Source organism: Oncorhynchus mykiss, chromosome 17, assembly GCF_013265735.2.
Source record: "Oncorhynchus mykiss isolate Arlee chromosome 17, USDA_OmykA_1.1, whole genome shotgun sequence".
In the NCBI taxonomy this organism is placed as follows: domain Eukaryota; kingdom Metazoa; phylum Chordata; class Actinopteri; order Salmoniformes; family Salmonidae; genus Oncorhynchus; species Oncorhynchus mykiss.
Window position 1 is genome coordinate 67,138,843 of NC_048581.1, and position 14,778 is coordinate 67,153,620.

Sequence of the window (14,778 nt, forward strand, 5' to 3'; positions counted from 1 at the left end):
AAGAGTTGAGGAAAGAAAGACTGACTGCGTCGCTTCTTGTTTTTATAAGAAACATTCATGTGTTGGAAATTCCAAATTGTTTGCATAGTCGTCACACACACTTACCCCACCAGACATGCCAACAGGGGTCTTTTCACAGTTCCCAGGTCCAGAACAAATTCAAGGAAACATACAGTATTATACAGAGCCATGATTGCATGAGACTCCCTTCCATCTTAATGTAGCACAAGGGAACAGCAAATCTGGTTTCAAAAACGAAATAAAGCAACACCTCACGTCACAACGCCTCTCCCCCATGTGACTTGATTTTTGTGTTTATGTACTGACATGTATGTGTAATTGATAGATGCGCGCACACTACATGTTCATGTTTTTAAATGTATGTAAATTGTAAAGTCTTTTGTCTGGAATGTCCTTTTCGTCTGTAATGTCTTTTTCAATTTTGGCCCCAGTAAGACTTGCTATCGCCATTGGAGTCAGCAAATGGGGATCCTAATAAAATCAAAAAGTCATCCATTTTCTAGGAGAGTGAATGTTTTTGCAGAATACACTGGCTGCACAACAATGGCAACCCTCCCCAATGCCAAGTTCACGATGCTTCACAAAATGTTTTTATGGTGATGAGCAAATAACAATCTGGGCTGACACTAATAAGTGGCTGTTGTGGTCTAAGTGTAAAGATCCCCGAAGCACAGATAGCTAGCTATTCAGTGAGAGGGACATGCATTTTCAACAGCCTATTTAAAGTTCAGTCTTTGGAATGTTTTAATACAAAACATCACGACCTGCCCTAAGACTTTCTCTCCATCACTTTACCTGTGCACTCCATATCCATTTATTTCTCTGGCTTCCTAATGTCACAGGTAATGCTCACTATGCATTATTGCGGTAGTTACATAGATTAGAACTATAGGTTTAGAGACTTATCAACACCGAGAAAATGTGTCTATGCAGGTTTCCATGCCATATTTCCATATTTAGGGGAAAATCCATTGAGGCGTTGTTTGTTGAATCTCTGGTGTGAAAGAGAATGAATCGACACCAACCTGGCCAGAATGTCAATTACATGTTAATTGCATTAAACACACACTTTGCCTTCCCCATTTAACCAAATGTAATTACAATAAGGGAGTTGTTGATGCGATTTTACGCATGGCCTGCAGTCACTAGGCTCTCCTGTCATTTCATGGTAATGCAGGCCTGATGCACGCCCTGGGGAGTCCTCCAGTTCAATCAGCAGTTGCACTCCACTCAGCTGTATCCTGTATGGACAGAGGAGTGCCATGCTCCAAAATGTCTCCAAATGGCTGATGCCCCAAATAGCAAACGCTTTTATGCATGGTTTAGTGAGCGAGTAGACATCACAAAGCTAATTTTGGAGCCAAACTCTGTACCAGCGTTTATGACTGTTACCGCCATTTATTTAACACACTTATATCCCTCAGGTACGTTTTCATGTACACTCCTTACTGTACCGCACAGAATATGCGTCGTGCCAAATGCTATCCCCAAAGTGTACTTTCAAAACACACATCTCATCTAATTTCTTACACTTAAGCTACAGTACAGGAATATAATTGTATGCCTGAGGTACAATTTGAAGCACATTTATAGCATGAGTTGTCTTTTAGTGTAACTCTTTGTCTTGGGCATTGACATTATATATACAGTACGAAAATCTGCCAGATATGAAAAGTTTGCTGATGTAGAGATAGATTTTACTTAGGATGGGACCAGCACTGAGACCTAACATCACAGATAGAATATAGAACAGATGCCTCCAGTAAACAACATTTGTCACTTTTAGACCACATATGGTGCAGTTATGAGGCCTGGAAATGGAATGGGAGAATTGCCCCACATCGGTGCTGCAGCGCACTCAGAGCTCTGGGCGCCATTAATAATATGAATTGGGGAAAGCAATGTGTTCCACAGCATCTCCCATGCCGCTTCAAGTTAGCCTACTCTTTCTGAGGGGGTCCTATAATAACATAGCCAAGAGCATAGCTTAATGAATGGGTTGATTCTTTGTAGAGCAATTAATTGCTATTTCAATGTACGGACCTCCAGCCTTTCCAGGCAGGGTTAGGACTGCTGATTTGATGAGGCGCTGAGACAGAGAGACGGAGGAATGGAGGGAGGCATGAAGAGAGATATTGAAAGGAGGGAAGGGGGAGGGGGGAGTGTGGAAAGGATGATTGAGACAAGCAATCAGTCCCACCACAGGGAGCAGAGGGCAGGCAGGGGGCTGTTGCCTGCGGTTACCCTGCTATCTCTAAGTGTGTCAGACTCTCCTCCCCAGCAACCGATCGATAGACAACGCCTGAGAAGTGGAGTGTGGCTTGACCGTCCCGGCACACACTCTGACACGCCCTCTTAATCCACTGCTAGCCAGCACTATGGTGAAGCACCAGGGAGCAGAATACAGGAGACGGGCCATGTGCTTTCTGTACGATGCTGTAGGTTCAAGTACAAATAATTGTCCTTACATGCTGCAGTTTCAAGTACTGTAGCAATTACCACAATGGCATTGGTCAATCTCCTTCAATTTCAAAGCAGGAGGATTCATGTTATGCATTCTGGTTGTTATGCACTGGCATACCAAACAGCCCTGCAGCCAGTGCAAGGCAGGGGGGCCCACGAACTCTGGGGACCCATGCGCCTGTCATCTATGTCTATTTTCTTTAATTTAATAAATAGTTTTGACATTAACCATCCAAAAAGTCATCCGTATTAACCTTTATAATTTCCATATGTATGGACAGTTGAAGTCGGAAGTTTACATACACCTTAGCCAATACATCTGAACTTTTTCACAATTCCTGTCATTTAATCCTAGTAAAAATGCCCTGTCTTAGGTCAGTTAGGATCTCCAATTTATTTGAAGAATGTTAAATGTCAGAATAATAGTAGAGAGAATGATTAATTTCAGCTTTTATTTCGTTCATTACACTCCCAGTGGGTCAGAAGTTTACATACACTCAATTAGTATTTGGTAGCATTGCCTTTAAATTGTTTAACTTGGGTCAAATGTTTTGGTTAGCCTTCCACACGCTTCCAACAATAAGTTGGGTGAATTTTGGCCCATTCCTCCGGACAGAGCTGGTATAACTGAGTCAGGTTTGCAGGCCTCCTTGCTCGCACACACTTTTTGTCCTTTTTGGCGTTTTGCCACAACTCTGGAAGTATGGTTGGGGTCATTGTCCATTTGGAAGACCCATTTGCGACCAAGCTTTAACTTCCTGACTGATGTCTTGAGATGTTGTTTCAATATATTCACATAATTTTCCTGCCTCATGATGCCATCTATTTTGTGAAGTGCACCAGTCCCTCCTGCAGCAAAGCACACTCGCAACATGATGCTGCCACCCACGTGCTTCACGGTTGGGATGGTGCTCATTGGCTTGCAAGCCTCCCCCTTTTTCCTCCAAACATAATGATGGTCATTCTGGCCAAACAGTTCTATTTTTGTTTCATCAGACTAGAGGACATTTCTCCAAAAAGTACGATCTTTGTCCCCATGTGCTGTTGCAAACCATAGTCTGGCTTTTTTATGGCGGTTTTGGAGCAGTGGCTTCTTCCTTAATGAGCGGCCTTTCAGGTTATGTCGATATAGGACTCGTTTTACTGTGGATATAGATACTGTTGTACCTGTTTCCTCCAGCATCTTCACAAGATCCTTTGCTGTTGTTCTGGGATTGATTTGCACTTTTCGCACCAAAGTACGTTCATCTCTAGGAGACAGAACTATAGTTTGTTAACAAGAAATTTGTGGAGTGGTTGAAAAACGAGTTTCAATGACTCCAACCTAAGTGTATGTAAACTTCCGACTGTACTAGTGCTTCAGTTTCTTGGGCTTGTGTGACTGAAATGTGAATGTGACTGAAAATGTGCCTCAGGCCTTGAAAAATATAGTTTTTACTGATTGAACGTATTTTTTGTGTATGTGGACACCTGCTCGTCAAACATCTCATTCAAAAATCAATGGCATTAATATGGCGTTGGTCCCCTCTTTGCTGCTATAACAGCCTCCACAGTGGGACATTTTCCACTAGATTTTGGAACATTGCTGCGGGGACTTGCTGTCATTCAGCCACAAGAGCATTAGTGAGGTCGGCACTGATCAATCAATCAAATGTATTTATAAAGCCTTTTTTCCATGATCTGATATCACAAAGTGCTGATGTTGGGGGATTAGACCTGGCTTACAATCGGCGTTCCAATTCATTCCAAAGCTGTTCGATGGGGGTGAGGTCAGGGCTTTGTGCAGGCCAGTCAAGTTCTTCCACACCAATCTCAACAAACCATTTCTGTATGGACCTTGCTTTGTGCATGGGGGCATTGTCATGCTGGAACAGGAAAGGGCCTTCCCCAAACTGCTTCCACAAATGGGCCTAGCCCAAACCATAAAAAACAGCCCCAGACCATTATTCCTCCTCCATACTTTACAGTTGGCACTATGCATTGGGGCAGGCAGCTTTCTCCTGCCATCCGCAAAACCCAGATTCGTCCGTCGGACTGCTAGATGGTGATCCATGATTCATCACTCCAGTTTCCACTGCTCCAGAGTCCAATGGCCACGATCTTTACACCACTCCAGCCGACGTTTGGCATTACACATGGTGATCTTAGGCTTGTGGGAGGCTGCTTTGCCATGGAAATTAATTTCATGAAACTCCCGACAAACAGTTCTTGAGCTGACGTATCTTCCAGAGGCAGTTTGTAACTCGTAGTGAGTATTACAACCAAGGACAGACGATGTTTACGCGCTACATGCTTCAGCACCTAGCGGTCCCCATTCTGTGAGCTTGTGTGGCCTACTGTACCAATTTGTGGCTGAGCCGTTGTTGCTCCAGATGTTTCCACTTCACAATAACATCACTTAGAGTTGAGCTCCAGCAGGGCAGAAATTTGATGAACTGACTTTTTGGAAAGGTGGCATCCTATGATGGTGCCATGTTGAAAGTCACTGAGCTCTTCAGTAAGGCAAATGTTTGTCTATGGAGATTGCATGGCTGTGTGCTCAATTTTATACACCTGTCAGCAACAAGAGTGTGGCTGAAATAGCCAAATCCACTAATTTGAAGGGATGTCCACATACTTTTGTATATATAGTGTATAAGGGGATATCGGTGAACAAATGCTGTGGTCAAGGATACGACGGTGCCAGTTCAACGAGAGGAGCTTACTCAGGCTTTCAAAAGCGCATATCAGACCTGGAGCTTTAGTGCAGTTTTAGTTTAGCAAACGATCTCTCTGTAGAAACGACAGTTACAGGATGGTAAAAACAGCTTGATTTGCTGTAGCAACTTCAGGGATACTGCAGTGAGTGGTCCTTCAAATACAGCTGTTCTGCAACATCTTTAATTGAGCCTCTCATTCTCCTTAATTGCCGGCCTCAACACGTTACAGAAAGAGATGAACTGTATAGGAAGATCTGGGGACAGGTCGTCTGGATACTGGACAGCCAATCAATTGGCAGATGTCACGTCCTGACCTTAGTTATGTCTGTGTTTACCATACAGAACTGTTTCGTGTCGTTCACTCTCTTTGTTGTTTTTGGTCATTTAGTGTTCTGTTTATTTTATTAAACATCATTAAACACTTACCACGCTGCACCTTGGTCCTCTTCACCTTCCACCTACGAATATCGTGACAGAACCACCCACCACAACCGGACCAAGCAGCGTGGTAACTAGGAGCAGTGGGTTCTGGACTCCTGGACATGGGAGGAGATTTTGGACGGTAAGGGACCCTGGGCACAGGCTGGGGAATATCGCCGCCCCCGTGAAGAGCTGGAGGCAGCTAAAGCTGAGCGGCAGCGTTATGAGGAGTTAGCACGGCAGCGCAACACGGATGAGAGGCAGGCACCGTGCTATGCCATGAGGCGCAGTGCGCAGGCATAGCCCGGTGGGCTACATCGCAGCTCCTTGTATCGCCCGGTCTAGAGTGGGCATCGAGCCAGGAGCAATGAAGCTGGCTCAGCGCATCTGGTCTCCAGTGCTTCTCCTCGGCCCGGGTTATATCGCACCAGCCCTACGCACAGTGTCCCCGGTTTGCCAGCACAGCCCAGTGCGGTCTGTTCCACTCCGCCGCACTTGCCGGGCTACGGGGATTATCCATCCAGGACAGGTTGTGCAGGCTCAGGGCTCGAGACCTACAGTGCGCTTCCATGGTCCAGTCCATCCGGTGCCTCCTCCACGCACCAGGCCTCCGGTGGCAGCCCCACGCACCAGGCTGTCTGTCCGTCTCCTTCCTCCAGGTGCTCCCTCCTGTCCAGCGCTTCCAGAGTCTCCGTCCTGTCCAGCGCTTCCAGAGTCTCCGTCCTGTCCAGCGCTTCCAGAGTCTCCCTCCTGTCCAGCGCTTCCAGAGTCTCCCTCCTTTCCAGCGCTGCCAGAGCCGCCCGTCAGTCAGGAGCTGCCAGAGCCGCCCGTCAGTCAGGAGCTGCCAGAGCCGCCCGTCAGTCAGGAGCTGCCAGAGCCGCCCGTCAGTCAGGAGCTGCCAGAGCCGCCCGTCAGTCAGGAGCTGCAAGAGCCGCCCGTCAGTCAGGAGCTGCCAGAGCCGCCCGTCAGTCAGGAGCTGCCAGAGCCGCCCGTCAGTCAGGAGCTGCCAGAGCCGCCCGTCAGTCAGGAGCTGCCAGAGCCGCCCGTCAGTCAGGAGCTGCCAGAGCCGCCCGTCAGTCAGGAGCTGCCAGAGCCGCCCGTCAGTCAGGAGCTGCCAGAGCCGCCCGCAAGTCAGGAGCTGCCAGAGCCGCCCGCAAGTCAGGAGCTGCCAGAGCCGCCCGCAAGTCAGGAGCTGCCAGAGCCGCCCGTCAGTCAGGAGCTGCCAGAGCCGCCCGTCAGTCAGGAGCTGCCAGAGCCGCCCGTCAGTCAGGAGCTGCCAGAGCCGCCCGTCAGTCAGGAGCTGCCAGAGCCGCCCGTCAGTCAGGAGCTGCCAGAGCCGCCCGTCAGTCAGGAGCTGCCAGAGTCTCCCGTCTATTCGGGGCCTGCTGCAAAGGTCCCCAGTCCGAGGTCGGCGGCGAGGGTCGCCGCTCCAAGGGCGCCACTTAAGTGGGCCAAGACTATGGTGGAGTGGGGTCCACGTCCCGTGCCAGAGCCGCCACCGCGGACAGATGCCCATCCAGGCCCTCCCCTATGGATTTAGGTTTTGCGGCCGTAGTCCGCACCTTTTTTGAGGGGGGGGGGGTACTGTCATGTCCTGACCGTAGTTCCTTTTTTATGTCTGTGTTTACCATTCAGAACTGTTTCGTTTTGTTTTTGGTCAGTTAGTGTTCTGTTTATTTTCTTAAACATCATGAACACTTACCACGCTGCACCTTGGTCCTCATTGCTAGAATATTTGATGTGTCATTTTTAAATATTTTTTTAATAAATAGCAGGTTCATGTAGCCTATACAGGACATGCAGCCACATAGACATCACGCAATTTCAGCACTATGGACAGCGATCGGTTTGTGAGTGGCTGTCTGACTGACACATTCAATTTTTGGGGGGCAAACTGCGACCTTGCTGGGGTCCAAAGAAACTATTATGGCAACTGCAATTCATTTGCTTTGCTCAAGCAACATCCATTTCAATATACACTGCTCAAAAAAATAAAGGGAACACTTAAACAACACAATGTAACTCCAAGTCAATCACACTTCTGTGAAATCAAACTGTCCACTTAGGAAGCAACACTGATTGACAATACATTTCACATGCTGTTGTGCAAATGGAATAGACAACAGGTGGAAATTATAGGCATTTAGCAAGACACCCCCAATAAAGGAGTGGTTCTGCAGGTGGTGACCACAGACCACTTCTCAGTTCCTATAAGTCCTGGCTGATGTTTTGGTCACTTTTGAATGCTGGCAGTGCTTTCACTCTAGTGGTGGCATGAGACGGAGTCTACAACCCACACAAGTGGCTCAGGTAGTGCAGCTCATCCAGGATGGCACATCAATGCGAGCTGTGGCAAGAAGGTTTGCTGTGTCTGTCAGCGTAGTGTCCAGAGCATGGAGGCGCTACCAGGAGACAGGCCAGTACATCAGGAGACGTGGAGGAGGCCATAGGAGGGCAACAACCCAGCAGCAGGACTGCTACCTCCGCCTTTGTGCAAGGAGGAGCAGGAGGAGCACTGCCAGAGCCCTGCAAAATGACCTCCAGCAGGCCACAAATGTGCATGTGTCTGCTCAAACGGTCAGAAACAGACTCCATGAGGGTGGTATGAGAGCCCGACGTCCACAGGTGGGGGTTGTGCTTACAGCCCAACACCGTGCAGGACGTTTGGCATTTGCCAGAGAACACCAAGATTGGCAAATTCGCCACTGGCGCCCTGTGCTCTTCACAGATGAAAGCAGGTTCACACTGAGCACATGTGACAGACGTGACAGTCTGGAGACGCCGTGGAGAACGTTCTGCTGCCTGCAACATCCTCCAGCATGACCGGTTTGGCGGTGGGTCAGTCACAGCCCTCCATTTGCTCGCCAGTGGTAGCCTGACTTCCATTAGGTTACCGAGATGAGATCCTCAGACCCCCTGTGAGACCATATGCTGGTGCGGTTGGCCCTGTGTTCCTCCTAATGCAAGACAATGCTAGACCTCATGTGGCTGGAGTGTGTCAGCAGTTCCTGCAAGAGGAAGGCATTGATGCTATGGACTGGCCCGCCCGTTCCCCAGACCTGAATCCAATTGAGCACATCTGGGACATCATGTCTCGCTCCATCCACCAAGACTGTCCAGGAGTTGGCGGATGCTTTAGTCCAGGTCTGGGAGGAGATCCCTCAGGAGACCATCCGCCACCTCATCAGGAGCATGCCCAGACGTTGTAGGGAGGTCATACAGGCACGTGGAGACCAGACACACTACTGAGCCTCATTTTGACTTGTTTTAAGGACATTACATCAAAGTTAGATCAGCCTGTAGTGTGGTTTTCCACTTTAATTTTGAGTGTGACTCCAAATCCAGACCTCCATGGGTTGATAAATTTGATTTCCATTGATAATTTTTGTATGATTTTGTTGTCAGCACATTCAACTATGTAAAGAAAAAAGTATTTAATAAGAATATTTCATTCATTCAGATCTAGGATGTGTTATTTTAGTGTTCCCTTTATTTTTTGGAGCAGTGTATTATTTGATGTAATTATAGAGCATTGCTAAACTTTAGAATTTCCACACCCCAAAATGTATCTGTCAGACTGCAAAGATTATCTCAACATCTCACTGTGCTCAAATGTGGGAAATATTTATGATGAGTAAACATTATCAGGGCAGCCAGGTGGAATAGTGAAGGAGCCCCATAGCTGCATTCAAGACTGGAGTGGATGACTGTTTAACCTCCACAGTATCCAACCTCAGTATCCATCCTTAGTGTATTGGTACTAAGGTTTCATTTTGAGTGGTTGACATCTGAAAGCTTCCCCACGCAGCTCCTGCCAGCAATTTTTTGTGATGGAGTGTAAGCCGTCACAACTGATCTATTCAAGGTTTTGGCAGTGGTGTACTGACCAGTGGTGTACTAAGTGGCTAGCCCAAGCTCTCTCTTTCCGCTCTCTTTCATTCAGACCTCCTGATGAGACTCATTGTTGTTGTTGTTTATCATTCTCCATGAGGCTTCAGTTTACATCCCTTCATCAAACAGAATAATGGCAGCTGCAGAGAGCGAGAAACAGAGAGAGCGAGAAACAGAGAGGGGGGGAGAGAGAGAGCGAGAGAGAGAGATAGAGACAGAAAGATAGGGATTTGGCTGTGGAGCTCTGGCTTTCTGCTCTGTCTGTGAAAGGTTTAGGGGGTCTTATGTGAATAGAATGCTTTATCTCTGATTCATTAGTGACTTTGCCCCTGTGTGTGTGATGTGACGGTCTGTCCTCATTAAGGCCTCTGATAGAACGGCTCTGTATTTACCATTTGTTCCGAAGGGCAGGCACCATTATTTGTCGTCATTAATACATAGTAAAGGCTGAAGGCCAGAGACAGGGTGTGTTCACACACACTGGCAGCATTTCACTTCTCCCGTCCTTCATGCACACAGTACTTATGGAAATTAGAATGGGTAAACACGGCCTTGGGCTTAGTCAGGTATTTAATCATATTTAATAACACCTTCCACGACAAATAACAACAGCAGGACCAATACCTTTGCTGACCCAATAATCACTTGGACGGCGGACATAGCGGAGTGTTATTCATACTAATTGAATGATTAGCTGAAGAAAGTTGCTGAGCGTTCAGGTGCAAAGGAAAGCAGTGGACCCTCTGACCCACACCAACCAGTCCTGGCAATATGCCTTCAATTACAGCCTTTTAATGAATGACCCTCAAAGCCCTGATCATCCCTGGGAAAGGCTATATCTGAGACAGACTCAGAGGTCATCTCAGAGGGGGGTCATTAAGAAATCCTCTGCAGGTACTGTATGAAGATTTTATACATGATTGCAACCCAACCACTAAATAGCCCAACTTCATCATTATTGATTATTCAGTCTATGATCTGGCTGAGCCTGCTCCTCTAATTGTTCAGGTAGTCTTCTCTGGGAGCAGAGACTTCATCTTGTTGCTCCTGTCAAATACCATGTCTATTATCTATTGTTCTTACAAAGAGCATGTGCACTACTATTTTAACTATCAACACATTTTAAAAGCTACAATATATCCTAATTTGCAACCTACCTTTCAACATGGTCCTAAATACGACTCCTCGGACATCTTAGCGATACAGTATCATAAGAAAATCTTAAAAATCTCTAAGCATTGTTGTCAAAATACCTCTGAAATCTATCATTCAAAAGACACACTCAAGGTTCCATCGATCCTATTCACAGTGGTTCTGGGAAATATGGAATAAGTTATCATATGAAAACATCTCAACAGAAGGGGCTTTTGTTTTTGAACAATGTTAACGTCGACCCTGTCCTCTCACTCTCTCTAAACATCACTGATTACCTTCAGAATATTCATCCATGCAATCTCAATGAGGTTATTGTACTGTATCTCAATTATTGTCATTGTACTGGAAATATATGTTTTAACTGTGGCTTGTTAACATAAAGTTATGCAGAATTCAGAGGTGTTGAATGTATGTGTCTCTAGTATACAGTACCAGTCAAAGGTTTGGACACACCTACTCATTCCAGGGTTTTTCTCTATTTTTCTTTATTTTCTACATTGTAATAATAAAAGACATCAAAACTATGAAATAACACATATGGAATCATGTAGTAAACAAAAAAGTGTTAAACAAATCAAAATATAATATTCTTCAAAGTAGCCACACTTTGCCTTGACAGCTTTGCACACTCTTGGCACTCTCTCAACCAGCTTCATCTGGTCTTGAAGGATTTCCCACATATGCTGAGCACTTGTTGGCTGCCTTTCCTTCACTTGAGGTCGGGTGATTGTTGAGGCCAGATCATCTGATGCAGCACTCCATCACTCTCCTTCTTGGTCAAATAGCCCTTACACAGCTTGGAGGTGTGTTGGGTCATTGTCCTGTTGAAAAACAAATGATAGTCCCATTTAGCGCACATCGATGGGAGGGTGTATCACTGCAGAATGCTGTGGTAACCATGCTGGTTAAGTGTGACGAATTCAAAATAAATCGTGACAGCGTCACCAGCAAAGCACCCTCACACCTCCTCCTCCAGATCATCCGTTCACCTACTCTGTGTCTCACAAAGACACAGCGGTTGGAATCAAAAATCTCAAATTTGGACTCATCAGACCAAAGGACAGATTTCCACCGGTCTAATGTCCATTACTCGTGTTTCTTGGCCCAAGCAAGTCTCTTCTTCTTATTGGTGTCGTTTAGTAGTGGTTTCTTTGCAACAATTCAACCATGAAGGCCTATTTGACTCAGTGTTTGTAACTTGAACTCTGTGAAGCATTTATTTGGGCTGCAATTTCTGAGGCTGGTAACTCTAATGAACTTATCCTCTGCATCAGAGGTAACTCCGGGTCTTCCTTTCCTGTGTGGGTCCTCATGAGAGCCAGTTTCATCATAGCGCTTGACGGAGTTTGCGACTGCACTTGAAGAAACTTTCAAAGCTCTTTACATTTTACGGATTGACTTACCTTCATGTCTTAAAGTAATGATGGACTGTCGTTTCTCTTTGCTTATTTAAGCTGTTCTTTCCATAATATGGACTTGGTCTTTTATCAAATAGGGTTATCTTCTGTATACCTTGTCACAACACAATTTATGGCCTCAAATGTATTAAGAAGGAACGAAATTCCACAAATGTACAATTAACAAGGCACTTCTGTTAATTGAAATGCATTCCAGGTGACTACCTCATGAAGCTGGTTGAGAAAATGCCAAGAGTGTGCAAAGCTGTCATCAAGGCAACGGGTGGCTACTCAAATATAAAATATATTTTGATATGTTTAACACTTTTTTGGTTACTACATTATTCCAAATGTGTTATTTCACAGTTTTGATGTCTTCACTATTACTCTACAATGTAGAAAATAGTAAAAATAAAGAAAAACCCTGGAATGAGTAGGTGCGTCTAAACTTTTGACTGGTACTGTATATTTAGGCAATAAGGCACAAAGGGGTGTGGTATATGGCCAATATGCCATGGCTAAGGGCTGTTCTTATGCATGACGCAATGCGGCATGCCTGGATACAGGCCTTAGCCTTGGTATACTGGCCATATACCACAAACCCCCGAGGTGCCTTATTGCTATTATAAACTGGTTACCAACGTAATTAGAGCAGTAAAAGGTTTTTGTCATATCTGTGGTATATGGTCTGATATATCACGGCTATCAGCCAATCAGCATTCAGGGCTCGAACCCAGTTTATCTAATTATCTTTAGAAAAGCAGAATAAGGGTTTAAAAGCAGTGCAACATCCTGCGGTAGTATATCACCTGCAAATTGACTCCCTCTTTTTGTGTACCAGTCCTGTTAAGAGAAACCATCTGAAATGTTATGATTTGTGGAGACCAAACTCAACTAATTGGCCCTTAAGTCTGCTGTATTCCTACCTGCACTGCAACAGCCAAACAACAAGTAAACAACCGTGCCTGTCAAATGAACTGGTCGCACATCTCAAACCAAATGAGGAGTTTAGGCTACACTGGGATAACGCTTTGGAAACAGCAACTCTGTATTTCTGTGGCTTATTACATATTGATGTATGCAGTTATGCACAAGACACAGGGAGTAAATTAAAACAAGCTGTTTGATTGCACACAAAATTGTGTTTTAGTTAGTTGCAATTGACAGTTACTAAATGACTTAATGGAGGAATGTTGGCAGATCTGTGTTGTGCCTGGTGAGGGGGTGCATAGTGGCTTCAAGGTATTCAGACAGCGTGCACAAGCCAAATTCTCTCCTTTATTAACTACAATCCGGCAGATGCCTTTCTCCCGCTGTGGTGGAATCTTACTGTTGTTTTGAATCTCATAAAGGCTCATTACCAGTACCTTAATCAGTGTTGAGGCCTAGCGTGGGGCTGCTACGCGTGGGCTGTACCTGGCCCCATCTCTCCCTGCCTCTGGCTGATTACACACACACACAATGCTAATTATCCTACATACTCATATTTCATACCTGAAGCCAATTCATTGTGTTACACTTTGTTTCTGAAACAAGAAAATAGACCTGTGCCCACTTTGTTCAGGTATTGCATATTTTTAAGAAGCATAGGAAGCTTTTTGGAGTGGGTCCTAAAGAAAAATATAGTTATTTAGGCCATTAACAATATAATATATAGTTATTTAGGCCATTAACAATATAATATATAGTTATTTAGGCCATTAACAACTTATAATTGAGTAGTAGTTAAACCTGTCATCCTTTTCTTCTAGGAGAGGAGAACACACCAGGATGGTTCTGTGCAGAAGATGAAGGGAAGACCATGGCACCATTTTGGCCTTTACTCACCTGCCGTGTGCTTGTCTTCGCCACCAAATCCTCGGACAGGAAGGTGAGTTCCAGCTTCAAAAGCCTCTTTGTTCGGCTCAAGTCGTCTAGTTAAACAGACTAGTGTGCGGTCTTCAATAGTTTTAAGGATTGTTTCTCAGACATGAACTGAGATACACTGTATGGCTTAACAGAATGGCCGCGGCCCATCGACATCACCACTCAATCAATAATCACAGCATCTACAAGCAGAGAATGAGGGGCATGTCTACTGTGCTACATTGCAGTGCAGTTAAACACAGTCTTTTCCCATTGACGGGTAATCAAAGAGTACTTGCTGCTGCACAACAGGAGCTAAAAATACACCATCTCAGGGAGGATCTCGCTCCAATGGTCCTAGAGTCTTGGAACAGTACATTCCCCAGCAACGCTGGCTAGAAAGTGGCGATCAATAGAGCCTGTTAAGAGTTGGGAGCCTCGCATAAATCAACTGGCAAACTGTAAGAGATGGACTAAAAGGTTTTCAGGACTCAGTCAAAAAGGTATCAAATCAATTTGCAGTGGCTGGAAGATGATATTTCTGACTACATTTTCAGCTATAATGTAGTTACAGGGCTTGCAGTGCAAGGTGGGTGGGGGATGCCAAATTACCATGGCCACCAGGGGAGGACGTTATAAAGTGATCATGCAATTACCTTAATGGCTATGAGACACCTAAGCATAAATCAATGTTCTGACATTAGATTAAGATTCCACACAACCCAATAGTCTGTCTGGAAGCCATATGGGCAACGGAGCAAGGGGGGTCCTCGGCAGCTGGAACAGTGGAGTCTGGAGGAGACAAACATCCCTCTGTATTATTGTGGGTTTTAGAACGTTCCCAAAGGATCGCATGGGGCTTCTGGATTCTTCTACTAATGTCTGGT

General features: G+C 45.5%; 1 protein-coding gene across 5 annotated transcripts in view; it reads left to right on the forward strand.

Moving 5' to 3' along the window:
* arhgef10la (Rho guanine nucleotide exchange factor (GEF) 10-like a) overlaps positions 1–14,778 on the forward strand; it is a 108,109-nt gene that overhangs the window by 47,328 nt on the left and 46,003 nt on the right. For all 5 annotated transcript variants that reach the window (XM_036950490.1, XM_036950492.1, XM_021569476.2 and 2 more), the window contains one exon: positions 13,798–13,916. In XM_036950490.1, coding sequence (XP_036806385.1) covers positions 13,798–13,916 — 119 coding nt within the window. The remainder of the gene's footprint in view (positions 1–13,797; positions 13,917–14,778) is intronic.